The sequence below is a fragment of the Odocoileus virginianus genome, chromosome 33, assembly GCF_023699985.2.
Source record: "Odocoileus virginianus isolate 20LAN1187 ecotype Illinois chromosome 33, Ovbor_1.2, whole genome shotgun sequence".
Lineage (NCBI taxonomy): Eukaryota > Metazoa > Chordata > Mammalia > Artiodactyla > Cervidae > Odocoileus > Odocoileus virginianus.
The window spans coordinates 13,872,962-13,899,810 of NC_069706.1; the positions used below are offsets into that span (position 1 = coordinate 13,872,962).

The 26,849-nt window shown below is 49.0% G+C and overlaps 1 protein-coding gene across 2 annotated transcripts in view; it reads left to right on the plus strand.

Annotated features, from left to right (window-relative positions):
* Positions 1–26,849, plus strand: part of ABCC1 (ATP binding cassette subfamily C member 1 (ABCC1 blood group)) — a 145,156-nt gene that overhangs the window by 74,689 nt on the left and 43,618 nt on the right. For both annotated transcript variants that reach the window (XM_070460911.1, XM_070460913.1), the window contains exons 8-15: positions 2,784–3,014; positions 4,072–4,249; positions 5,502–5,663; positions 9,342–9,434; positions 11,101–11,304; positions 20,932–21,078; positions 23,009–23,096; positions 25,817–25,892. In XM_070460911.1, the coding sequence (XP_070317012.1) occupies positions 2,784–3,014; positions 4,072–4,249; positions 5,502–5,663; positions 9,342–9,434; positions 11,101–11,304; positions 20,932–21,078; positions 23,009–23,096; positions 25,817–25,892 (1,179 nt within the window). The remainder of the gene's footprint in view (positions 1–2,783; positions 3,015–4,071; positions 4,250–5,501; positions 5,664–9,341; positions 9,435–11,100; positions 11,305–20,931; positions 21,079–23,008; positions 23,097–25,816; positions 25,893–26,849) is intronic.

The following is a 26,849-nucleotide window of genomic DNA, read 5'->3' on the forward strand; positions in this document are numbered from 1 at the left end:
GGAACAAGGGTGGAAGGAAATGGGGGGAGCGGGGAGGGGGCCCCGGCGATGGTCACTTGTGTGGGTCAGAGGCCGTGGTGATGGATAGTGTGGATGGATGACTGCACACACATCCCAGGAGTGGGATGTACATGACACATACCTGATTGGACCTGGGAGCATGGAGGAAAGGGGATCAGGGATGATTCCCATGTTTCTGGTCCTTTCTTGGGGTCGGAGCATCGAAGGGAAGGATCCGGATTTGACAGAGCCCAGACCAGTGCCCAGGTCTCTTACCACTTCCCAACTGGCGCCAGTGGTAAAGAACTTGCCTTCCAATGCAGGAGATGTAAGAGACGCAGGTTTAATCCCTGGGTCAGAAAGATCCACTGGAGGAGGGGTTGGCAACCCACTCCAGTGTTCTTGCCTGGAGAATCCCCATGGACAGTGGATCCTGGCGGGCTGTGGTCCACAGGATCGCAAAGAGTCAGACACGACTGAAGTTTCTTAGCATGCGTGCATGTACCGACCAGTGCCATGGTTTGGAATAGGGATGGGGGAGGGAACCAAGGCAGATTGGGAGGCTGTGGTCTCCAGGAGGGCGTTTCAGCAGGTCCAGATTGTTAGATGTGGCTTGGATGGAAGAGGCAACAGTCCCCTGTGATCAAGCACTGTTCAGTGAGCTCCTGCTGTGGACAAATTCTGTCAATTGTGAATATTACGATTGTGTGGGGAGGAAGTTTGTGTGCATATTTCAAGGCTGGAGCTCATGTTTGGCCATTTGAGGGTGTCACTTTGACTGCATTTTGTGGGAGAGGGAAACTGAACCTATTGCTACATAAGAGGTCACCCCAAAACATAGCAGGCTTAAGGAGAATGAACATTTACTGTCTCACACCATGTCTCTGGGTCAGGGATCTGGGATGGGTCTGGCTCGGTGGTTCCGGCTCAGGGTCTGTCATGGCTGTAGTCATCTGAAGGCTTGGCTGGGGGCACAGATCTTCTTCCATGTTGCACATGGTGGGCGTGACTGTGCTGGCTGTTGGCAGGGTCTCACCATGGGGGCTTCTCCCGAAGGCTGGTTGAGTGTCCTCATGATCTCGTGGTTGGCTTTGCTCAGAGTGAGTGATTCACGGCAGGGCAGGACAGAAGCCATGATGTTTTCTGCAACCTAATGTTGCAGGTGACAAAGTTGTGAAGTCATTTCTCCAATATCCTGTTCTGAGTGGGAGGGGACTTCACAGGGGTGTGTAGGAGAGTTCTGATTTCTCAACATCCCTGAAACCTTGTTATCTGACTTTTTGATGATAGCCACCCTAGTGGGTGTGAAGCAGTATTTCTTCCTGGTGTTGGTTTGCATTTCCCTGATGAGGTAAAGAAGTTAAGCAACATTTCATGTGCTTATGCCATTCACATGTCTTCTTTGCACCTTTTAAAATTGGGTTGTCTTTTTTCTTACTGGCTTATAAGAGTTCTTTTATTTCCTCTGCTTATCAATACAAGTCCTTTATCAGATTTTTGACTGGCAAATATTTCCTCCTATTCCATGGGTTGTCTTGTCACTTTCTTGGTAGTGTCTTTTGAAGCTCAAAAGTTTTTGGTTTTGATGAAGTTCAATTTATTTTTTCTCTTGTTGCTTGTCCTTTTGGCGTTGTATTTAAGTATCCATTGCTAAGTCCAAGGTCATAAAGATTTTCCCCCTTGTTGCCCTCTAAGAATTTTACGGTTTTAGTTCTATGTGAAGTCTTTCATCCATTTTGAATTAACTTTTGTATACGGTGTGAAGTAAGGGTCCAACTTCATTGCTTTGCCTGTAGCTATCTAGTTTTTCAACACCATTTGTTGAAAAAACTATTCCTTTCCCATTGAATGGTCTTCACAACTTTGTCAAAAAGCAATTGAGTTTATTACTGGATTTTGAATTGGGTTGCATTGATTTCTGTTTATGCCCATCCTCATGCCTATCTCTGGGGTTTCCCTGGAGACTAAGACGGTAAAGAATCCACTTGCAATGCAGGAGATGTAGGTTTGATCCCTGGGTTGGGAAGATCCCCTGAGAAGGAAATGGCAACCCACTCCAATATTCTTGCCTGGGAAATCTAATGGATAGAGGAGCCTGGTGGGTTACAGTCCTTGGGGTCACAAAACAGTCGGACGTAACTTAGCGACTAAACAACAGCAACATGCCTGTCTTGATTATGGTTGTCCCATAGTAAGTTTTTACCGAAGTTTAAACTCTGGGAGTTGGTGATGGACAGGGAGGCCTGGTGTGCTGCAGTCCATGGGGTCGCAAAGAGTCAGACACAACTGAGCAACTGAACTGAACTAAGTTTTGAAATTGAAAACTGTAAATCCTCCAACTCTGCTTTTCTTGTTTAAATTGTTTTGACTCTTTTTGATCCCTGGAGTTTCCATATGAATTTTAGGATTAGCTTGTCCATTTGTACAAAGAGCTTGGATTCTGATAGAGATTGCATAGATTCTGTAGGTTACTTTGAGACTGGCATTCTTCTGTGCCCTTCTCAAGTAAGTCATTTAATTTTCACAAAAGCTCCGGGAAGCAGGTCCTACTTTTCCACATTGTACAGATGAGGAAACTTGAGAGCTAGAGAGGTTGACACTTGCCTAAAGTCACACAGCTGGCCGGGGCCCTGAGTCTGTGGTCGTCACCGCCATGCTCAGCTGCTTCTCTGCAGGCCTGGAGGGCCAGGCCTCCCTGGGGGTGGGCTTCTTCGGCCTCCTCCCCTCTGGTGGGCTGAGGGTCTGGCAGACCCCAGAGCCGCTCCTCACTCCTTGTGTTCCAGGCAGCCGGTGAAGATCGTGTACTCCTCCAAGGACCCCGCCAAGCCCAAAGGGAGCTCCAAGGTGGATGTGAACGAGGAGGCCGAGGCTCTGATTGTCAAGTCGCCCCAGAAGGAGCGGGACCCGTCCCTGTTCAAGGTGTTATACAAGACCTTCGGGCCCTACTTCCTCATGAGCTTCTTGTTCAAGGCTGTGCACGACCTGATGATGTTTGCCGGCCCAGAGATCTTAAAGTAAGCCCCGCCCCCCCCATCCTCAGCCGGGCAGTCCTTTGCGTCCTTGACCTTCTACTTGCGACACCCCTCACCCTCCCTTGGGGTCACACGCTCAGGGTTCCCTGGGCTCAGAGCCAAGTCTCCCCATCCTCACCCGCTTTGCCTGGTGCTTTGCTTTAAGAAGCCATCGTAAAGTCCTGTTAAACCACAATGGTTATAAGAAACAGAAACCTACCAGGCTCCCCTGAAGCCAGAAGGGAGAAGACGGAGGCTTATCTTGGGAAGTCAACAGCAGGGATGCAGGGTAAGGGAGTTAGAGAAGGCGAGGTTCGGTAAAACAACGAGACCGGCACTTTACAAGAACAGATCACCTTTAATGAGGCGAGAAGGGGCAGCAGTCAGATTAGGGAGCTGCTGCACTAACCCAAGAAAAGAGTAAGGATATGTAGGCATGTCTGTGGAAATCTACTGTCTTAAGGGGCCTATTCTCCAAGGTTGTTCGGATTAGTTATCTCTTGCTGGGCAAGGAATTAATCAACCTTACTGTGCATTTTTTCCTTCGGGTGTGAGAGTTCTTTGTTTTGCATAGAATGGTGGGTGTGAGAGTTCTTTGTTTTGCATAGAATGGGGGGTGGACCCGGAGGAGAATTTTAACTCCAGGCTATTCTGAGCCACCTTAACTTTCCTTCAAGGGAAGTTTCAGATTGTGAGAAAGCTGCTAGCTGAAATAGGAAGGGAGGTTTACCTCTGTTTACCTCCCTCCCTCTCTCCATCTCTGCTTCTCTCTCTCTCTTTAGGGCCACGCGTTTGTTCTCTTTCCCTTCTTCTCTCCGCCCTGTGCTCCCTTTTGGGTCCCTCTTGGGTGATGAGGTGGAGCGGTCAGTGTGAGGGCTTCACCCCTGCACGGGCAGCCCCGTGTGGGTTGGGCTTCCCATCTGTGAAACCAAAGCGAGAGTGCCCGACTCACTGGGCTGGCTCGGGAGAGCGTCACCTGCTGACACCAGAGGGCTTACCCACTGCGTGGACACGCGTTGTAAGGTCTCTCACGCCGGGTTCTGTCCTTGCTGCCCCGCAGGTTGCTCATCAACTTCGTGAACGACAAGAAGGCCCCGGACTGGCAGGGTTACTTCTACACGGCGCTGCTGTTCATCAGCGCCTGCCTGCAGACCCTGGTGCTGCATCAGTACTTCCACATCTGCTTCGTCAGCGGCATGCGCATCAAGACGGCTGTCATTGGGGCCGTGTACCGGAAGGTGGGGGGCGGCCCACCGTGGAACCCACAGGGGTCGGGAGGGCTTGGCTGGGTCGCCTCTCAGGCCCAGCTTGCAGAGCAATGGCATGAAGGTGGCCTGAATGTCTGTGGGTTAGCAGGCGGTGACCATCAGGCTTGATAGCTTAGCAGAGCTACTCCCAGAGGCTTGTCTGGGGTGGGGTTGGGGGGCGCCCAGGAGCCCCCTGCCTGGTCTGCTGCAGGTAATTGCATTTCTTGATTTGGGACGATCCAGGTTCAAATCCTCGCCTACTGTTAATATTCTGTGTGTGAGCATGTTCTGACTCTCCATCTGAACCAAGAAGATGGTACCTTCCCTGGGTGAGAGACCCTCAGCACGGACAGCCTTAAGGGAACTGAATTACCTCCTCGGTCCCTTCATTTCTTAGCTTCTGGGCCCCACAGGTTAGGAAGAGACTTTTGGGCAACTGGTGGGGAAAGATGGATTTGATCGTTGACTCTTAGCCCTGTCTGCATGTTAGACTCACCCAGAGAGCTTCAGAAACTTCCAAGGATCGGGCTGCACCCAAATCAAGTCAGAATCTCTGTCAGGAGTTTGGGGGGCCTGGCATCAGTATTTGTAAAACTCCCCAGGTGACCACATGAAGCCATCAGGAACCAGGGTGGCTTTATCCCTCCAGGACATGTTGGCAATGTCTGGTTGTCATAACTGGGGGTGGGGGGTGGGGGAGGGTTGGCGTGTATCTAGTGGGTGGAGACCAGGGATGTTGCTAAACGTCCTGCAGTGCTCAGGACAGCCCCCCAGAGAACCATCTGACCTCAGGTGTCAGTAGTGTCACGAATGAGAAACCCTGGCTGAGACCTTGGTCCTTCAGGGTGAAGTGGGGACCAGCAGTGTCAGCATCTCCTGGGGGCTTGTTAGCAATGGGTAGTCCCCCTCCAGGCTTACTGAGTCAGAAATTGCATTATAACAGACTCCCTGGGGGGGGGTGTGTGTACACGTACACACTCAAGTGCATGAAGCCTGGGTTTAGGCAACCTCTGAGGTCCCTTCTGTACTGAAGGGCTCAGGATGGGGGGAGACAGTGGGTGCTGTCGATAAGAGAGGGGCCTTTTGATGAGACACACTGGCTGGGGAGGCAGATAAGCCACCCGGGGAGGAGAAAGCAGCGACCTCTCCGCTGGTGCGCTGTCTCCTTCCTCCACGTGGGCCTGGACGGGGGCCCTGGCTGTCCCCCGCCACACCCACCCTCTCCCTCTTCTTCGTCCCGCAGGCCCTGGTGATCACCAATGCGGCCAGAAAGACCTCCACGGTCGGGGAGATCGTCAACCTCATGTCCGTGGACGCCCAGAGGTTCATGGACCTGGCCACGTACATTAACATGATCTGGTCAGCCCCTCTGCAAGTCATCCTTGCCCTCTACCTCCTGTGGCTGGTGTGTGTTTGATGTCATATCCGTGGCGCGTGGGGAGGGACCTCCATGTGTGGGCAGCGGGGGGCGAGGGAGGGGGTGCCAGGGATAAGAATCTCCGTAGCTCACTGGCATTTCTTAAAAAAAAAAAAAAAAAAACAAAAAACAAAAAACTTTTATTTTGTATTGGGGTATAGCTGATGAGCAAAGTTGTGATAGTTTCAGGTAATAGCAAAGGGACTCAGCCATACATGTACATGTATCCATTCTCCCCCCAACTCGTCCCCCTCATCCAGGCTGCCACATAAACTGCTTGCTGGCATTTCTTGCCACCATGCACATTTTATTTTCTGGCCTGTCAGCCAACTCCTGGATATTTTGTTCCTTTCTTCAGTTGTTGGGTCATGTTCTCTCAGGTAGCATGGTATTTATTTGCACGTGTCTCTTCTTGACAGTGTGTGTAGTTAACCACCCTGTAACGTATCCATTGTATGTCTTCCTCTGAGTCTTCCCAAACACTCAGCAAACTCATTTACTCATGAGTCCTAGATTATGTTGGTCTTTTGGTTGCAGGGGGTAGAAGTGCATTTTAGAGCAACATAAGCAAATAAGGGAATTTTATGGGTGTGGGTAACTGAAGAATCTTGGGGATTGGCTTCAGGTATGGATGGATCTGGGAGTTCAGGCAGTGCTGTAAGGACACAATCTCATGCCCTCATCATTTCTTAGCTTGGTGTTTCTCTGAGTTGACTTCATTCTCAATGGGATTTCTTCACACGGCTTCCATAGCTTTGGGTTTATATCATCTTCACAGGTGTTGGTGCCAGGCAAAAGAGAAGATACTCCTTTCCTTTTTGTCGCAGTCAGACTCCCAGGGAGCACTGTGGCCCAGCACAGTCCCATTCACATTCTTTAAAAAAATCAGGGTGAAATAGCATTCTCCGATTGGCCAGCCTGGGTCACGTGCTCTCTCTCATTGTGAAAGGGGTGTGATTGACAGCCCTTCCACATGGGGAAGGGCAGTTCCCCAAATATGAAGATGATGAGCAAAGATGCTCATAGCCTGATCCATGCCTTACTCTTTCTACCTCTGGGCCTTTGCATATGCCTTTCCTTCCACCAGGAATTCCCTTTCCTCCCTACTGATGAAAAGGACTTCCAGACTATCCCAGACTTTAAGACTGTGATAAATACCACTTCCACATACCAGTCCACTTCATGGACTTCTTCATCAGGCAGGTGTCTTAGGGCATCTACTTCCCCAGAAAGTGCTGTCCTGGAACAGTCCTTTTAGAATTGCCTTCAGGGTTGATTTGTGAACCACTAAGAAAATGGCTTTATTTTAAATGAGAGTTGCTGAAAGTGTTATTGACATATGAGGCAGGATAATTCTTCATTGTTGGGGGCTAATGTGTGTATTGTACTATGTTTAGCTGCATCCCTAGCCTCTCCCCCAGAGATACCAGTCACATACCACCTCTTCATCCCCACACTCCCACCACCACTTGTGAAAAGGTCTCCAGACGTTTTCAGATGTCCTTGGGGGAATATGCCTCGCTGGTTGGGAACCGCTGCTTTAGACCAAAATCAAGCTTCAAGAACATAGGATAACAGGCAACAAGATGGCTCTGAAATAGGGCTGCCCTGGTTCAGATCCTGCCTCTTGCAGCTCTTATGGCTTAATGTCACGACGTCTTGATGTCCTCATCTGTAAACTGTTGACAGTCAGGCAACATCACTGCAGTGATTGAGGTCAGGACAGTTGAATGAATTGCTGCAGGTAGTGTGCCCTGAGCAGTACATGGTACAGAGATGTGTCCTGTGTCTTTTAGTTACTATGATTTGCTTTCAGAGTTGATTCTGAATGCTTCAGATCGTTGGTAGAGATCACCTTCATTCTTAGAGGTGGATTAATCTTCACTGAGCAGAGCTCCATCACAGAAGACATTTGGAGCAGCTGTTGTTCAGTTGCTCAGTCGTGTCCAATTCTGTGACCCCATGGACTGCGGCACGCCTGGCTCCCCTGTCCTTCACCATCTCCCAGAGCTTGCTCAAACTCATGTGCATTGAGTCATTGATGTCATCCAACCATCTCATTCTCTGTCATCCCCTTCTCCTCCTGCCTTCAATCTTTCCCAGCATCAGGATCTTTCCAATGCATTGCCTCTCTGCATCAGGTGAACAAAGTATTGGAGCTTAAGCTTCAGCATCAGTCTTCCAATGAATATTCAGGGTTGATTTCCTTTAGAATTGTCTGGTTTTATCTCCTTGCTGTCCAGGTGACTCTGAAGAGTCTTCTCCAGCAACATAGTTTGAAATCATCAATTCTTTGGCACTCAGCCTTCTTTATGGTCCTACTCTCACATCCATACATGACTACTAGAAAAACCATAGCTTTGACTAGACAGATTTTTGTTGGCAAACAGATAGTAGAGCAGTAGCTTGGAGCAGTAGCGCAGCTTTTTGGTAACTAGGGCTGGAACACCCAAGGGTGACTCCTTGTAAGGGACTAATATGCTTACACTGTAGTTCCGGCCATCTGTCTCAACTCAGTGCATATACACTGGGCAGACTCCTCAGGCTGTCTCTTCTAATGTGTGTAACTTGCAAGTTGAAAAATGTCAATCAGTATCTTGCCTCAGTCATGATCTCTTAACCTTTCTGAGGTGCAGTTTCCTTAATCTGCAAATGGGACTATAGAACAGTCTGTAGCTTCTTATCTACAAGTCCTTGTATCAAAAAGCTCTAAAAACCAAAAGTGTTTCTTAACTCATTTAGTGGCAAGACCTGACCTGAACAGATGTGTGATTTATCATCTTGATTATCCCTCTCAGTGGGAATTTTCCCATTTGCTACTGAAAAAAAGCACTGCATTTGCTTATGGAATGCTGTGCCAGGGTCTGGTGGGGTGCAATATATAGGCATATCCACCTATGTCAGGGGGTCCCAGGACTCCAGCAGGTTCATGATTTGCTAGGGTTACAGCAAGATTCACAAAGGTTAGAGGGGAACCAGGGACAAGCTTCCAGGAGTCCTCTCACCCTCGAGTCACACAAGAGGTACTTAATTCCCCAGTTTGGACGATTGTGACAACATGTGTGAAACATTATCAGCCAGGGAAGCTTGGGAGAGACCCCCCGAGTCCAGGATTTTTATTGGGGTCTGATCACACCAGCAGCCTCTACCCGGCACAGATCAAACTTCCAGACTTCCAAGGGGAAGGAGACTTAATCGGCAGAAGCCACATTGTTTGTACAGTTTAGGCACAGTGAGTCAGTCTTATATCAGTTCTGACAATTTTGGGAGCCCTTCCCAAACCCAAGCACCCAGACCCCAGCCAGGGGCCTTTGAACAAGACAGACCATCAGGTGGGCGTATTCACTATTTTCTGTTTCACATCCCGTTACCTTTCTGAAATCCTTCAGTTCTCATTTGCAAAACCCACCCTGTTGGTAGAAACCAATACAGTACTGTAAAGCAATTATCCTTCGATTAAAAATAAATAACAGCAACAACAACAACAAAAACTCCAACCTGGGGTCTCAAGGGTTTCAGATAAAGGACCGTGGCCTTAATATTCTTATGGAGTTTGTGGGGCCCCGAGGGATGCTCCGGGATAAATCTGAAAAGTGGAACAGCTGCATGGGGTGGCTCAGCCTGGGGAGGGCCTGTGGTGAGGCTTTGTTCTCGTTCCTCTCGTAGAACCTGGGCCCCTCCGTCCTGGCAGGGGTGGCCGTGATGATCCTCATGGTTCCCCTCAATGCTGTGATGGCCATGAAGACCAAGACCTACCAGGTAGGGGGGTGTCTCCTTGGGGCTCCAAGCCGGGCCCCTGCCTGAAGCCTTTCCAATGAAGTGTTGGCTGCCTTCCTTCTGCACAGGCCGTGGGGACCTCAGCCTTGCCTGCCTGTGGGAATCCTCTGGGGCGCTTTCATAAATGCTGGTCCCCACGCCCCATTCCGGGAATTCTGAGTCACCTGATAATGGGTGGGTCCTGGGCATCAGGGGTTTTTAAAGCTTCCCATTGGGGCCGCCAAGGTTGAGAGCTCCTGAAATAGACCTCGTGGGCCAGTGTCTGAAGCTGCATCTGTGGACGTCTGGGAGATTCCTCATTTCCCACGGTTCTATTCCTTTATGCGGGTGTGCACTGTCCAGGGCTGAGCAAAAACCACCCCTTGCTTTTTTCCCCCCTTACCTCATGCTGGTCACAGTGCTCAACTTCTTAACTTTCAGAGCTACTTAGTAGTTTTTAAGTTTTGAAATAGTCAAGTAACAGAGTGAATGTCTTCTCCTTATATTTAAAAAGTTCAAATTATACAGAAGTGTAGGGCCTGTCCCGTTCCGTGTCCTCTCAACCACAGTGAACACACCGAAGCAAATCTTGTAGAACTTTCTGTGTGTTTATGTAGAGATCAGACTCACTGTGTAGTTAGGCTGGGCGTGTATAAGTGTGTGCGTTGCGGTGCTATCACCATATATATTTTAACACACGCAGGCCCTTTTGGCAGCATGATTTTGTCGTTTGATGCCATGCCTTGGGCATCTTCCTGTGGCATGCCATGTGGTCTGACTGCATTCTCTGGAGCTCATGTCTAATGGTCCATAACAGAGATGGGCCGGAGTTCTTTTTTTTTTTTTTGCTCCTCCATTGATGGCTATTTATGATGTGCCCGTGGAATTTCAAATGAGAGAGCTTGGCTGCCCTGATGATGCTATAGGAGAGACAGGTTCCAGAACGTGGGCCTGGTGGGATGAGGTTTGGGGGGGTAGGGGGGTGATTATGGCCTTTCATCTTCTTCCCTTGAATGGCCCACCTCCCAAACAGTTTCAATCTCTGGCCTTGACCACGTGTTGCTTAACCTGTCCTGTTCTGTGACCCAGGAGTGACATAGCACTTAATGATAGGGCTCTTGTGAGCAGGACTAAATGCCCATGAAAAGCTTAGAAAAGTGTCTGGCTTAAGGAAAAGGCTAGGTGATATCAAAAATATTTGACAACTCTGTAGCACAGGTACCCAGTGGTCAGAACCAGTGCCGACTGGTACAGAAACACTTCAGTGTTGTAACAACGATGTACTGGCTGATAAGCAGTAAAGAAAATAAGAAAATGGAGGGGGAAAAAATATCATCTCTCATATTTGGATCAGCAGAGTAAGGCATGTGCCCCTTCCTCCCCGAAAGGGTGTACAGTTTTTCTTGCCTCTCTTCTAAATTTAAGAGGTTTTGCTAACAATGTCAAATCTAACGTGATTCAAAGCAATTTTTTGCCATGAAAAATGAATCCTTTGGAGGGCTCTCAGGGTCCAGCGTCATGGTTTACAGGGATTGTTCACCGCTTTCCCACCCTCAGGAAGGCCCATTCTGAACAGATGGAGTTGTTGGTCTGGTGCCAGGGCCAGAAGTGAGCGGCCAACACTGTCCCCCCCACCCCCATGAGGTGTTGACCGCTTCTCTCTTCCAAGGTGGCCCACATGAAGAGCAAGGACAATCGGATCAAGCTGATGAACGAAATTCTCAATGGGATCAAAGTGCTGAAGCTTTACGCCTGGGAGCTGGCATTCAAAGACAAGGTGCTGGCCATCCGGCAGGAAGAGCTGAAGGTGCTGAAGAAATCTGCCTACCTGGCCGCCGTGGGGACCTTCACCTGGGTCTGCACCCCTTTCCTGGTGAGTGAAGCCGGATTTCTCCTGGCCCACACGGTCAGACGATTTATCGCGTCGTCGTTGCCTAACTATTTTTCGGAAGTCGCTATTTCAGCACAGTCTTCTCCGACCACTCTTTTTAAAAGTACCACCCCTGCTCTGCCCTTTGTTTTATTCACAGCACTTGATAGCTCCCAGCCCAGGGCTGCCCGGAGTAGCCAGTTAGGAACTGTTTCAGGTTCACCATGAGCGGAGAAGTTTGTGCTGGAATGTAAGCCTCTGCTCTCTGCATCCTTCATCGAGGAAGTCTGCCTAAGAAACAAAGTCAGCAGAACTAAACTGCTTGCTTTGTGCCTTATTTGAGCCACTTGATGGTGTCAGTTCCTTATCTGTGGGCATCTGGTCACACATGGAGGGTTGGCAGTGACTTGTGGACCACATTTGAAGTGGCCATACCAGATACACGCTAAAAGTCACTTACTATTTCATGAATTGTCTTTCTCCACTAGAATGTCAGCTTCAGGAGGGCACAGATTTTTTTCTGTTCACTTCTGTATCCTAGTGCCAGAACCAGTGCATAATAAGTGGCCAACAAATACTTTTCATTCATTGAAAAAAAATAATTCATATGAAAAGTTATGAAATAAAAAGTAATAAAAGTATATTATCCTTCCATCTATCCCTTTCCTCCAAAATGACAGTTTTGTATATCTTTTTAGGGAAAAAACGTTGATGTGTGTAGATATTTTTGAAATATTTATAATATATTCAAAAGGAGTCATACTCACATGGTATTCTGGACCTTTGAATTTAGTATATAACCGCTCAGTTCATGCATTCAGATCTGCTTCATCTGTTTGAACGATGTATTCTTGTCCGGAGCATGGGTGTGCCATAGTGGACTTAACCCATCTCCCATGGCTGGCCTTTTAGGCTGCTCCTTGTTCTTTGCTGTCACTGAATGTTCTGATACACACGTCTTGGGTTACTGTAATGGGTCTGTTCCTAGCTGGCCATCCTTGAAAAGTTTAAAGACGAGAGTGTGAGTTACTGTTTTCCCAACCTGGCCGCAAACCAGAGAACCATATAGAGAGGGACTGGAAGCCCAGTGGACAGTTAAACATGGTTAAGAATGACTTCAGATCATGCCCCGTCCCTCCATGCTTCTTTTTTCTTTCTGTCTTTGTATTATTAATTATGTCATTCTTTTTAAAAAATGTTGTGCTAGTAGTGAGTGTTACTTCTTAGTTAGCTTGGCAAATACGTATTCTTATGGGAAGTTCCTATGACCAAAACCACAATTTTCATAAATAAGAAACAGAATTTTCTAATAGGCTACCATGTGCTTCATCACAGTAGAGTTGCAGGTGGAATATTTAAGGAAGCTCCTGCTTTTTTTTGATGTTTATCAAAGTATATTCATTTGGAGACTGGGTCGTGTTAGGCTCAGCTTGATGTCTCCTAGATTCTTAACCCACACACAAGGCAACGTGGTGGAAATCAGTGATGCCTCAGCTTGTGTAGGCCTCACGCTCACCTGCCGGCCTTGTTAAAGGCATGCTCGCTGGGCCCCACTCAGTTTCAGATCCAGTCTGTCTAGGAAGGCCCTGAGTATTCACATTTCTAACATGTTCCCAGGGGCTGCTGCTGCTGTGGGCCTGGGGTCCACGCTTTGTCCTCAGCAGTGGGGCCCATAGACCAGTAGCATCGGCATCACCAGGTTGCTTATTAGAAATACAGACTCTCAGGCCTCACCCCAGGCCAAGCTAAGACAGATCTAAATTTTAGCAATTGCCCCACCAGGGGATTTGTATGCACATTAAAGTTTGAAAAACATGGGTAAAAAGGAGGAATGATCACAGTTTTCTGTATAGGACCACCCAGTGAATAATTTAGGTGTCCTTGGCTGTGTGATCTCTGTGGCAGCTGCTCATCTCTGCTAGTGTAGTGTGAGAGTGGCTATGGATGGGACTTGACCGGTGGTCCAGGGGTGAAGACTTCTCCTTCCAAAGCAGAGGGCACAGGTTTAATCCCTGGTCAGAGAACTGAGATTCCCATGTGCCTTGGGGTGTGGCCAAAAATTAAAAAAAAAAAAAAAAAAAAAAGGTAGGTATGGATAAGACAGAATGAATGGATATGGCTGTGATCCTATAAAAATTACTGCATAGACACTGAAATTTGAATTTTGTATACTCTTCTACGTGTCATGAAATGTTTTTTTGGATCATTAAAAAATTTGGGGTTTTTTAAGATCATTTAAAAATGTAAAATCCATCCTAAGTTCATGGGCAGAGACATAGCCAGCTGAGTCCTGGCTTAGAGGAGTGGAATGTTATTCTGAGTGTCAGGACCCCTGCTGAATTCTCCTGCCAGCTCATGGAGTGACCTGTAGCCGGTCATTTTACCTCCCTGCCTCTGGATCTTTGAGCAGAAGAGAGGAAGGGGTTGGAGCTTCCCTGGTGGCTCAGTGGTAAAGAATCTGCCTGCAATGCAGGAGACACATGTTGGATCCCTAGGCTAGGAAGATCCCATGGAGGAGGAAATGGCAACCTACTCCAGTGTTCTTGCCTAGGAAATCCCATGGACAGAGGAGACTGGCAAGGCACAGTCCATGGGGTTGCAAAGAGTGGGACACATCTGACCATGAGCGTTTGGCTTGACTTGACTTTGATGAAGCGGTTAGGCCCCAGGGACGTGCGTGCGTCCTTGCCCTCTGCAGGCCCCTTGCCTCAGCCAACACCCCTGGACAGTCATGGTGCTCCCTCCCACTGAATTATGTTCAAACAGTCCTCGGGTGAATGAACACTGCCAGTGGACTGGAGTTGGCCCAAGCAGCAGCGTCGCTTAGCTGTTCTGGGACTGTGTGTTCCCTGGGATCCCTTCCGACTCAAACTCGCCCACATTCCAGGCTGGAAGGGTCTGCTGTCGCATTCTTTTCACACTCCAGTCTCCCCAGCCTTCTCCAGGTCCTTATGACTCTCTTTGTTTTGATAAAAGTAAAAAATACAATACTGCATGGTAGTTAACAGGGGTTGTTCTTATTTTCTTCCGACTGTTCGATCCTGCCAGGCTCCTCTGTCCATGGGATTCTCCAGGCAAGAATGCTAGAGTGGGTTGCCATTTCCTTCTTCAGGGGATCTTCCCGACCCAGGGATTGAACCTACATCTCCTGCATCAAAGGCAGATTCTTTACTGTCTGAGCCATCTTCTGGAGGCTCAACTGTTCAATAGTCTCTATGCATTAAATACAACTGTTAAATAGTCCTTACTGTATATATGATGCATTTTATTTTAAAAACAGAAAGTAATGGATTCGTGTGGTGAATAGTTAAAGCTGTTCCAAAGAGTCTGCAGCTGAGCTTCTCAACTCCAGCGCTGCTGACATTTGCAACTGGATAATTCATTGTTTCTTTGTGGGGAGTTGTTCTGTACACTGTAGGATGTTGAGCAGCATCCTTGGCCTTTCCCCACTTCAGATGCCAAGTGGTACCTCTTCCCCCCATCTCCCCAGTTATGATGATCAAAATATCCCCAGGTTAGAAGCACCTGTCTGCCTCCACAGGCCCCCATCACCCAGCTTCCTTGTCCATACCAATTTCTTCTGTGTATTTACGGAAAGAGCCTGCATGTATATCAGCATAACATTGACTGTATACAATAAATGTACTTAAATTGCTACATCTATTTTATTTACTTTCATACTAGTGATAGCAAATCACACAGAAATCCAAGATGTTTGGATTCCTTTTTTTTTTTTTCCTTTTTTATAAATAGGCAAAGATCTGAAGCCAGAAGGGTCAGGCAGCAAGCTTTCATCTGAGCTGTGTTACGCTTAGGACGAAGGGACCTTTCCCCATAACCTTTTGCTCTGCACATCGGATCCTCTGACAAAACCTGGCCGTTTCTAGCTAGTCACCCGAACTGCCAACCCTTTAAATAATCATTTCTTGCCCTGGTCTCCCTTAGGAAAGCACAGCAGGAGATGCTTAAAGAGTATGACTGGCTTTTCTTGACCTTGAATTTGCCATTCAGCTTTGGGGTGATGGTGGACTTCCAGAGACAGGGTTGGTTGAGCTGTTCGTCATGAAACAGATGAGCCTGGGAGTCAGCCGGGGACCTTGACCCTGGCCGAGACATCTGCCTACATTAGGAGAAAATATGTGGCCTCTGGTTCCCTTGGAAGGTATTTGCATGTTCTTTCCACTGGTGGATTCCTGCACTTCAAGGATGATGACGTGTTTACCCACCGGTAGGTGTGATGGAAGACAGAGTCCTGAGGAGGTCAGGCAGGAATGGGGATGCCATGTGGCAGGGTTGATGGGGTTGTTTTTCTGGAATATAGAGCCTGGCATTTATCATGTCCTCATGTCCACCTAATGCACTTTCCTAAAATAGCATCCCCAGGCAGCCGTCAGTATTTGGCATTTGCTATCTTAGAAGATTTGCAAGCTTCTTGTCATCTCTGTGCCTTGTCTGTCCCTGCTTTAGAATAATTATCTTCTATATGCTAATTACCCATTGTGCAATTCTCCACTGACCAGAACATACATGGCTCTTCTCTTTTATTGCTTATATCCCTGTAACATAGTGCATGGTAAGTTGCTTTAGTCATGTCTGACTCTTTGTGGGTAGCCCACGAGGCCCCACTGTCCATGGGATTTTCCAGGCAAGAATACTGGAGTGGGTTGCCGTTTCCTTCTCCAGGGGATCTTCCTGACCCAGGGATCAAACCTGCATCTCTTAAGTCTCCTGCATTGCCAGGCAGATTCTTTACCACTAGTACAACCTGGGAAGCCCCTGAAACATAGTGGACTAAGCAAATAGTACCCACTCATTAGGTGTATGTAGATTGACTGACTAAATGAATAGACTGAAGATTTGGATAAACTGTATTAGTTAGGAACTATCTTTCAAGTGGCAGAAACCTAACTTAGATCCACTCGAGTAAAATAAAAAGAAGGGAGATTTTTGAGTCACTGAGACGTCTAGGAAGGTGCTGGTTTTAAGCATGACTAGAGTTTCAGGCATGGCTGGATCCAGGTGCTCCAAAGATAACATTAGGTATAATTCCTTCTCTGTCTCCTACCTCTGCTTTCTCCATGGTGGTTTCTTTGTCAGATGCAAAGTCAACATGCAGTTACGATTGATCCTGTCATCTCAGTAACCACAATGAGGAGAGAGCTCCCCTTTTTCCATTAGTTCCCACAGCAAAGCTGTGGGGTTGAGTCTCATTGGTTACAGTTGATTGCGTGCTTGTCCCTAAATCACTGGAGTCAGGGAACAGGGATGCTTGGATTGGCCAGGCCTGGGTCACGTGACTTCTGTCAGAGATTAGGCTGTAATGTAGACCTTTGATCTGTGGCTGAACCTCATGGACTGAAGTTGGGGGAGGTTCAGCTCCCCAAAGGAAAACTAATGTTGTTACAACCAACAAGAGTGGATGCCAGCCAGGCAGAAGGAACAGATGTTCTCATGCAGAGATGGCAGGTTTTTAGGGGTTGGGCTGGGGCAGTTGGTTCAGTCGTTTGCCCCATTTCTCAGTGTGGAGGGAGGCTCTGTTTTCACCCAGAGAGGTCAGTAAGTGAAGGATTTTCCAAATCCTTGACCCTCACCGTTTGTAAGGCTGTAGCAAACCCCAGCTCCCCAGCCACGTCCACACACTGGCAGATGCCCCTGCTCGAGAGACCCTGGTTTAGTACCTGTTTCCCACTCAACTGTGAGTCTCAGGATCTCCAAGTCCGTCTTACACAGTGCCTGGCACACGGAGGGTGCCCAGTCAGTAACTGATGGATGAGTAGTGCCCTCCACTTCTGGAGAAGTGGACACTGTGGATCTGACAGGGGCCAAGCGATGCGCTTCCTGTGCTGCCAGCAGTCACCCCATCAGTTGGGCCAGTGGAACTGGGATATCCTGGTGACATGCTTGATTTCTTTGTTGTTGAAGAGACACCCCTGGGTGTGTGCTTTCCTGCAAATAATCCACCCACTCACCCATCCGTCTACTTACCTATCCCACCCATCCACTCACCCACCCAGAAACATTTTCTGGGTATCTGCCATGATCCAGGTGCTGTCCCAGGCACTGATGATAGAGCAGTGAATACTACAGGCAAAAAACTTCACCCTCGTGGGGTATTCGTTCATTCATTCTAACTGGGAGAGATAGACAATGCACATAATGAATGCATAAAGAATATATAGTATGCTAAACTGTCATAAGTACAATGGGGAAAAAAAAGGTTCTGGTTGGAGCAACAGGGAGGGTTTGCAGTTTTTAAACTGATGATCACAGGACTTCCCTGGTGGTCCGGTGATTAAGACTCCATGCTTCCACTGCATGGGCCATGGGTTCGATCCCTGGTTGGGGAGCTAAGATCCTGCACTTTGCGGCCAATAAAAAAGGATGATCCAAGACTTCACTGAAAAAGTGATACCCGAGTGTTAACTTGGTGGCAGTCAGGGGCCCGACATTGAGAAGGAAGAGTTAGTGCAGAGGCCCTGTGGCAGGACTGTGTCTGCCTCACAGAAGTAACCACAGAGGCCACGGGGCTGGAACAGAGGGAAGGAGTGGGGAGAGTGCTGGGCGAGAAGGGCAGACAAGTTCAGAGCAGGGACGTTTACCAATCAGTCGGATCTGGGGGCCTGAGTCAAGACTGTGGCTTCTATACTGAGTAAAATAGACTGATAATGGAGAGGTGATTTTTTTTAAAACTTTTATTTTATTGATATAAAATTCACCACATTTATGTGTGCAGTTCAGTGGTGTTTATTGTATTCACAGGGTTGGACAGCCATCCCCACTGCCTAATTTCAGAGCACTTTCATCACCCAAGAAGGAAACCCTGTACTTATGGGAGGCACTCCCCATCCTCCAGCCCAGCGCATCCTCTCGTCTACCTTCTGTCTCTCTCGTTGTTCAGTTGCTCAGTCGTGTCCAGCTGTTTGCGACCCCATGGACTGCAGCAGACCAGGCTTCCCTGTCCTTCACCATCTCCCAGAATTTCCGCAAACTCTGTTCATTGAGTCAGTGATGCCATCCAACCATCTCATCCTCTGTCTTCCCCTTCTCCTCCTGCCTTCAATCTTTCCCAGCATCAGGGTCTTTTCCAATGAGTTGCCCTTCACATCCGATGACCAAAGTATTGGAGCTTCAGCATCAGCATCAGATATTCAGGGTTGATTTTGATTTGCCTATTCTGGATATTTCATTTAAATGGGATCATATATAATGTGTGTGACCTTCATGTCTGTCTCCTTTGATTTAGCATCAGGTTTTCAGGGTTCATCCATGGCGCAGTGGGCGTCAGCACTTCACTCCTTTTTATGGTTGAATCCTGTTCCTCTGTGTGGATGTGGTGGGGGAGTTGTGAGTGGGGAGACTCTCCAGGTAGGAGGCGAGTGTGGTATCAGAGCCTGGGAGAGGAGAGTCAGCATGCGCAGTCGTCCCAGGGATCGGGTGTCGGTGGCTTTTGAGCACCTAACCTTCCTCTTGGCCACGGATCCTGGAAAATTTCTGTGCCTTCCCTCAGGGTCACCTCCTTTGTTAATGTCAGAACCTGCTCTGCTTTCCAGTGCCCTGTTCTTGGTGGTTTGGTTGCTAAGTTGGGTCCCACTCTGCGAGTCCGTGGACTGCAACCTGCCGGGCTCCTCTGACCATGGAATTCTCCAGGCAAGAATACTGGAGTGGGTTGCCATTCCCTTCTCCAGGGAATCTCCCTGACCTAGGAATCGAACCTAGGTCTTCTGCATTGCAGGCAGATTCTTTACTGACTAGGACTCGGTTAATAGATTCTTTGGAAAAATAGTCCAAGGACTTTGAACTGAGTCCTGAAGCAATAAATAAAACAGCCGCCATCTACTGCATTTTACTGTTCCCCAGGCATAGGGTTAAGCACTCTTCACTAGTGCCTGGTTCCTTGCTGCCAAAAGCCCTGTGCGTGCTTATCCTGATTTCCCATTTCATAGATGCGAAAACAGAGGCTCCCTTGGAGAGGTGAGGTGACCTTACTGCCCAGGGTCACACAGCTGATAAACAGGCAGAGCTTATGGGTTTAATGTTTAAGATGTATGACCTTCTAATAGGTAGCAAAAGAAATGAGGCAGCTGAGACCCTGAAAATACCCTGAACCTCAGCCACACCAGAATCTTGGCCACACTGGGATCTTCTGATTGCTGGCCATCTGCCCCGAGCTCAAGAATGAGGTCCCAGGCAGTTTACTTTCCCTCAGGGAAAGCCTTTAATGGCTCTTGGAGCCTGGGCTAATGTGGGGGTGGAGACTTGTACCCATCTGCTGGGTCCAAGGTTTTCCAGATTGCCTCGGTAATATGTCCCGGTGACCTCAGGGGGATGTTGTTAGCCTCGCTAGCAACACCTGGTACTGTGCTGGCGCCATCAGGGGTTAGGGCACAAAGAGACACCTGTTGATCTTTTCCCTTCTAAGCCGTGCAGCCCAGCCCTGGATTATTCGGGGTCTTTCCTTTTTCCTGGTGAGGGAGGGCCTACTGTCTCAGACAGCTGAACCCAAATTGCAGTTGCCTGGGAGTTGAAATCCCAAGCCTCCCCACAGGACTTATGGCAAGTCTGATTTTGTAGGGAAGGGAGTAGGCTTCAGAGGACCCTTGGCTGTTTGTTTTTTCTTTTTCTTTTTTTTTTAAAAAAAAGCCTATGTTCCTTTCCTGGGGGCACTCTGAGCTGGAAGGAGCTTTCAGCAGTGGCATGAATCCTACATGTCCGCCCCCATTTCACAGATGAGACAGTAGAGGCTGGTGAGAGGAGGTGATTTGCCTGAGGTCTCAAGACTCCTGTGTGCCGGGGGTCATTCTAGGCACTGAGGATACAGCCACATACACAAGTCCCTACCTTTGTGAGGTTTGCATTTCAGTGCAGAAGACAGACACTCAATATCTGTAATCTTACAATGTAAGGTGGTGATAGGTGTTATGAAGAAGAATAAACCAGAATGTAAGGATGATGCTGGAGAAGACTCTTGAGAGTCCCTTGGACAGCAAAAAGATCAAAGCTATGCCAGCAAAGAGGTCAATCCTAAGGGAAATCAACCCTGAATACTCATTGGAAGGACTGATGCTGAAGCTCCGGTACTTTGGCCACCTGATGGCAAGAGCTGACTCTTTGGAAAAGACTCTGATGCTGGAAAGGGTTGACAGCAGGAGGAGAAGGGGGCAACAGAGGATGAGATCCTTAGGTAGCATCACTGACTCGATGACCGTAAACTTGAGCAAACTCTAGAAGATAGTAAAGGACAGAGGAGCCTAGTGTGCTGCAGTCCACAGGGTCACAAAGTCAGACACAACCTGGCAACGAAACAATAGCAACAAGGATGGAGAGTGGTTGCAGGGCTGTTGTGGGTTGGGCATCCTGTCAGAACAGGGAGAGACTGGATGGGAAAGTTGTTCTGGGCAGAGGGCACTGGCTCAGAGGTTTGATCTCTTGGTGATGCTGAGGGACCCCTTGAATGCCTGTTCAGTGTCCCGCGGAGAACGGTGGTGGGAATGGCCGGGACTTTTGGCTCCTAGCCATTGGTCTATCCAGTTCATTCTCTGGGTGTTTAGTGGGTGCCTGCTGTATGCTAGACTTTGTCTGGGTATGTGTCACTGCTTCTGTGACTGAGATGCTGGCCTTGTCTGCTTGCAGGTGGCCCTGTCTACGTTTGCCGTCTACGTGACTGTCGATGAGAACAACATCCTGGATGCCCAGAAGGCCTTCGTGTCCTTGGCCTTGTTCAACATCCTCCGCTTCCCCCTGAATATCCTCCCCATGGTCATCAGCAGCATTGTGCAGGTACAGGCGAGACCGGGGGGTTTCAGGGCAGGGACTCTGGGGAAACAAGGCCAAAGGGCACGAAAATCCCTTGGATGCAGCTGCCTCTGTGTGACTTGCCCCACTGTGCTCAGGGCGGGGGGGACGGTGATCGAGGCCCAGACCTTTGTAATTTTTTTGGTGCTGCCCTAAAGAGAGAGAGACGTTTTTATTTATTGACATACATGCTCAAGTGTATGTGTGTGTGTGCAAGCACGTGCTCAGTCAGTCGTGTCTGACTTTGCGACCCCATGGACTATAGCCCACCAGGCTCCTCTGTCCATGGGATTCTCCAGGCAAGACTACTGGAGTGGGTTGCCATTTCCTTCTCCAGGGGATCTTCCTGACCCAGGGATCGAGCCTGCATCTCTTGTGTCTCCTGCATTAGCAGGCGGGTTCTTTACTCCTTTTCGTTACCTTCTTTACCTGGGACGCCCCAGGTGTATGAAACAAAAGTTATTGCGGCTAGGCTTTCCTGAGCTCTGCAAGATTCTTTCTGAAACACTTGTTCCTCTTCTGTTCTAATCGAGTCTGTGCCACCCTGCCCTGTCGTACCGGGTCCTGTTTCTTACACCTCTGGCTATTTCATGTTGATGTATGACAGAAATCAAACCAATATTGTAATTGAAGCAATTATCTTTCAATTAAGAATAATTTTTAAAAAAAATGCAGCCACTAAATTGGTTTTGCAACCCACTCATGGGCTTGGCTCACCATTTGAGAAATTCCAGCTGGACGCCCTCGAAGCCCCCAGCCCGGGCGGTGATTCTAAAGGAGAGGAAGCCACTCAGTCACACTTTTACCATCTGAATCTCCTGCACTTTCCTGCCCATGGCGTTTGTCACACTCTTCTCCCTAATTGTGCACACGCTTCCATGAAAACTGTATCATTAGCCACATTGACAAATAAGCCTTAAGGTTGCATTGTCCAAGCAAGCCCTGGTCAAGGCTTTTAAAAAATAAGCCAGTAAAACCCCTTCTTATTATGACCCATTTCATGTGTATGTAGAAGTGGCAAGAACAGTATAAGAATGCCGCGTGCCCATCACCCAGATCCAGCATTTTGCTGTGATTACTTCATCTGGTCCTGTCTTCCTCCCTCCCTTCATTCCTTTCTCTCTCTCTCTCTCTCTCTCTCTCTCTGCTGAAGAATTTTAAAGCAAATCCCAGATCTCTTGGCATTTCACCCATAAATATTTCAGCATGCATTTCTTCTTACATAAGTAACACCATTATCATACCTAACAAAAGTAACAGTAATCTCTTAAAATAATACTTGTTCCATATTAAAATTTTCTGGATTCTCTCTCAGAAATGTCCTTGCCATTGGGCTGTTTGAATCAGGACCTTTGCTTTTTTTGTTTGTTTGTTTTTGTTGAACATATGTTCAGTACATGCAGCGTGCTGATTTGATACATGGACTTGTGGCACTGCTATTATAACCATAGCGTCAGCTATACCTCGGTCACCTGTCACGGTTATCATTTGTCTTTTGTGGTGGGAGCCATTCAGTTCTTGTCTCTTAGCAGCTGTGAAGTTTATCCTACAGTATCCTTGGCCACAACCACTGTGTAGTGCATTCAGCCTCCAGGACACCTTTATCTCTGAGTGTCTAGTTTGTCTTAAGCGAGACCGTTGCCTTCAGTTGTTTCTCGTCCCTTGTCAGCCAGGACGGTCCCCTGCCCTCCTCTGTAATGGCCGTGGGCTTTTTAAAGGAAGACAAACAAGAACCCAGACCCACTTAATTTTTTTCTTCTGAGGCATCCGCTCGGGGTAGGAAATGCAGAAACTTCAGAAATAAGGGAGGATGTGGGCCCCTCCGCACCCAGGGGAAACCACTGTGTTAGCCTTGGTCTGTTTTTGCAAAAACGTGTTTAAAAATAACTGCAGCCTGTTGTTGCTCTCCGTGCAGGCGAGCGTCTCCCTGAAGCGCCTGAGGGTCTTCCTGTCCCACGAGGAGCTGGACCCTGACAGCATCCAGCGCCGGCCCATCAAAGACGGTGCGTCCCGGAAGCGTGGATGTCCTACAGGCCTTCCCAGGAGGGTGAAAGTGCACCTCTCTCATCTTGTCTTCGGGCAAGAAGCAACTCCTCCCCGGGGGCCCCAGCTTCCGTTCCATTCTGGGCAAATGAGCAAGCTAAGGAAGTTGGAGACTCACCAAACCCCACCTCTTTAGCTGTGCCGCCTCAGGCAGGTCACTTCACTGCTCTGAGCCTCGCTTTCCCCATCTGGGCAATGGAAAGGACAGTGCCTTTCTTTTGTTTTTTTTTTTTTTTTAATTGGTAGATTTGTTATTCTATAGCTTATTAATTTATCCTTTCCCAGCGGACCCCTGAGCAGGGATCTCCAGGCACTCAATAAGAAATATTCATAGCACTAGTGGTAGTGGCTGCTTTCGTTGTAATGTTGTCCTATCCTAAGGACATCACCATACTCACCTGTCCGTTGCTCACCGCAGCTCACGGAGTGAGCTGTGGAAACCCCCCATCAGCAGATGAGGATGCTCACCCGGGTAACTCGCACACCAGTAAGCGGCAGTCAGGATTCATACCCGCAGCCCGTCAGCACAATCTGTGTTCTCACCCATGGTTCAGCGTCTCCGCACTGAGATTTACTGAGCACCCACTGTGTGTCAGTCATTGTTCTAAGGACTGTCTGTGTTGCCTCATTTTTCTCCTCATGACAGCCCTGTGAGGTCGAGCCCATTAACAATCCCATTTTACAGATGAGGAAAGTGGGGCACAGAGAAGTTAAGTAACTTGCCTGTGCTTCTCCAGCTAGGAAATGGCCACATGGGGTTTGAACTCACATTCTGGCTCCCGAGCCCAGTAGATGCGGTCAGAGGAATGAATGGTGTGTATGCATGTGAGCGGTACGTCACTTGTACGCACGTGAGCACTGTAGCATGTGTATACGTGTGAGCGGAGCAGCAGGCATTCAGACGTCCTAGGTGGCGTGTGGAACACCCAGCACAGCACTGGCAAACAAAGATCAAGGTAGTCGATACTCCCCGTGTCTGAGAGGCGGTCGGCATGGGGGGCCGCGTTCCTCAGCCTCAGCACCACCAACATTCGGGTCAGGGTCTCTTTGCTGTGGGGATGTCCCGTGCGTTGTACTGAGTTGGCCAGAAAGTTCATTTGAGTTTTTCTGCATAACGTTATAAAAAACCCAAACAAACTTTTTGACCACTGCTATAGGCTGCTTGAGCAGCACCCCAGGTGCCAGTAACACCCATCCCAGGTTCGATAACTGAAAATGTCTCCAGACATTGTGTCCCTGGGGGATCAAAGTCACCCCGAGTTGAGAACCACCACTTCCTGGAACCTCCCTCCCGATTTCCCTGGCCTGTGGTTGTCCAGATTCTGTTGTGTCGAGGATTGAGTTATTTCCACCCCCCACAACACACACACATGTGTGCACAGACATGTACACACACACACACATGTTGCAGAATGATGCCGTCTACTCCAGGGTTTGGGGTCAACCAAGGAGGTTTTCAAGCTCCCAAAATCAGCTCACAGCAAGTCATGTTGGAAAACCCCTGGGCCTGGGTCCAGGCCTCAGTTGAGGCCTCAGCCCTGATTCCCTGCCCTGAAGGCAGCCCCTTAGGCGCTTAGCCTTTGAGATGTTTATCCACACTCTCTGGGTGCCAGATGGGGGCCCCTAGGCAGCTGCTGGCCAAGTCTTGTAGCCTCTAGCTTGACCGACTCTAGTGGCTTTTCTTAAATTCCTTAAATAGCACCTTCCAGCTTCCTCCTTGTTCCCTGTTTCAGGGGAGGGATGGGGGCCCGGCAGGTTAAGTTTGGTTAACCAGTAACTTCCTCTCCTCACAGATTTTGTTGCTTCGGTGGGTGGGGCAATTTATTTCTGCTTTTGACAGCTTAGAAGCACCCCCCATCTTCTCTTTAGATGGTTTCAAGTTGGCTCATCATTTAAGTAAGAAGTTGTTTGTGTGAGTGAGGGCCATGGAGTAAAAAAGAGAATAAAAGGAGGGAATGTTGATGCAGGCAGAGGGGCTAGAAACAGGTAGGTCCGCGTTAGGCAAACCTTGTCTGGCATGCCTTCCCCTCCCCTGCCACGATTCCCCGTTTCCTGTTCCATCCTCGAGTTTGCACAGTTTACAGACGTTGGTGTTGAGGGGAAGACCGACCTGCCCTGACCTGAGCAGGGTGGCTGAAGGAAGGCAGAAATGGGATGCAGGGAGGTGAGTTAGGAGGCTGCCCCGGAAACCGGGAGTTTCAGGGTGGGGACCCCACTTTGAACATTAAAGGAGGGGCCCTGGAGGTCTAATGAGGGCCATGGGTCAGCTTGAGCTGATCACAGGCGACTGCATGCGGGCGCTGCTGACACCCTGTGACCTTAGCTTCTGCTCAACCCGCCCCCGCCCCTGCCCCTCCCCCAGAGCTGCCGGAAGCTCCCAGGAATGAGTGTGGGAGGCCCCGGGGGGTCCCTGGCTCTCCCAGATTGTGCGGCCCCCTATCTTTCAAAGGCAGAGCCCTCCCGTGGTTTCTTTCGGCTCTCTGGGTGGAGGCCGCCTCCAGAGCTGCTGGTTGAAGTTCTTCAGAAACAGCGACTGATGTGATCAGATAATGCCTGGCATGGGTGTCCAGCCTCTGGAGTTGAACTACCTGATAAGGAAAAACAAAAAGTAAGAGCCTGCTGCTCAAGCGCAGGCCATGGCTGCGCCTGCGCCTGACATGTTATCTCTGGTGCCTTCCAGCTGGAGCCACGAACAGCATCACCGTGAAGAACGCCACGTTCACGTGGGCCAGGAATGACCCCCCCACGCTGCACGGGTAAGTGGGATGTGGAGAGAACCACGGGGCTCTGGGCAAACACAGGTCCGAATTCCAGCCGTGCGCCCGCTCTGTGACCGTGAATGGGTCACTTTGCCTTTCTAAGCCTCAGTTCGGCTCATCCGACAGGCCCCTTCGCACCTGCTTGAGCTTCGGGGAGGAGCAGATGACCGTGGGCCTGGCTCAGAGGGTTCCCTCAGACTGTGAGGGACTCGAACCTTGCCCAGATAGGCTTAGGCAACAAAGGGAAACTTCTGGTTCACATACTGCCAAGGTTCACTTTCAGTTTCGGTGTGATCCAGGGACTCAGACAGTGCCTCTCCTTCGTGTCCTTGTTCCCCAGCCATCTGTGCCGCTTCCGTCTCAGACGTCCTCTTCCCTCAAGATCCAAATGGCCCCCATTGACTCCAGGTGTCCCTCCTGTGTCATCAGGAGACCCACTTGCCTCTTATTGGCCCAGGTTGGGTCACGTGTTTCTCCCTGAGCCAATGGCTGTGCCAGAAGAGACGGCGCACATTGATTGGCTGGGTGGGTCGGAAGCTGTGATGGTGGCCGGAAGGCTTGGGTCTGCTGATAACTTGCCCGTTCACGTGTGATATCAGGCTGGGTTGTTCTCCATCCTCTCCCCCAGCTGCCTCGTTCACCCTTTCCCACCATTTCCATGTCTGAGACACTGCCCACCCCAGTCCTTGTTTTTCTAAGTCACAGCATCCTGGAAATTGACCTGCTTTCCTGGCTACTTGTCAAATGCCTCTAAGTTCTTTCCAACTGCACACCTTGCTTCGGGGCTGTCAGACTTCCTTAAGGAGTCCCCCATCGCAGGGCCAGATGGGACATTTTTAGGGGCCAGATTTATCCCCCCCATACCCCTAAATAGTTGCGCCCTTACTGAGTAGCCAAGTTACTGCTGTATTTTATTTGAGGATGTGGGGAGGGACAGATCAAACTTTCTGGAGA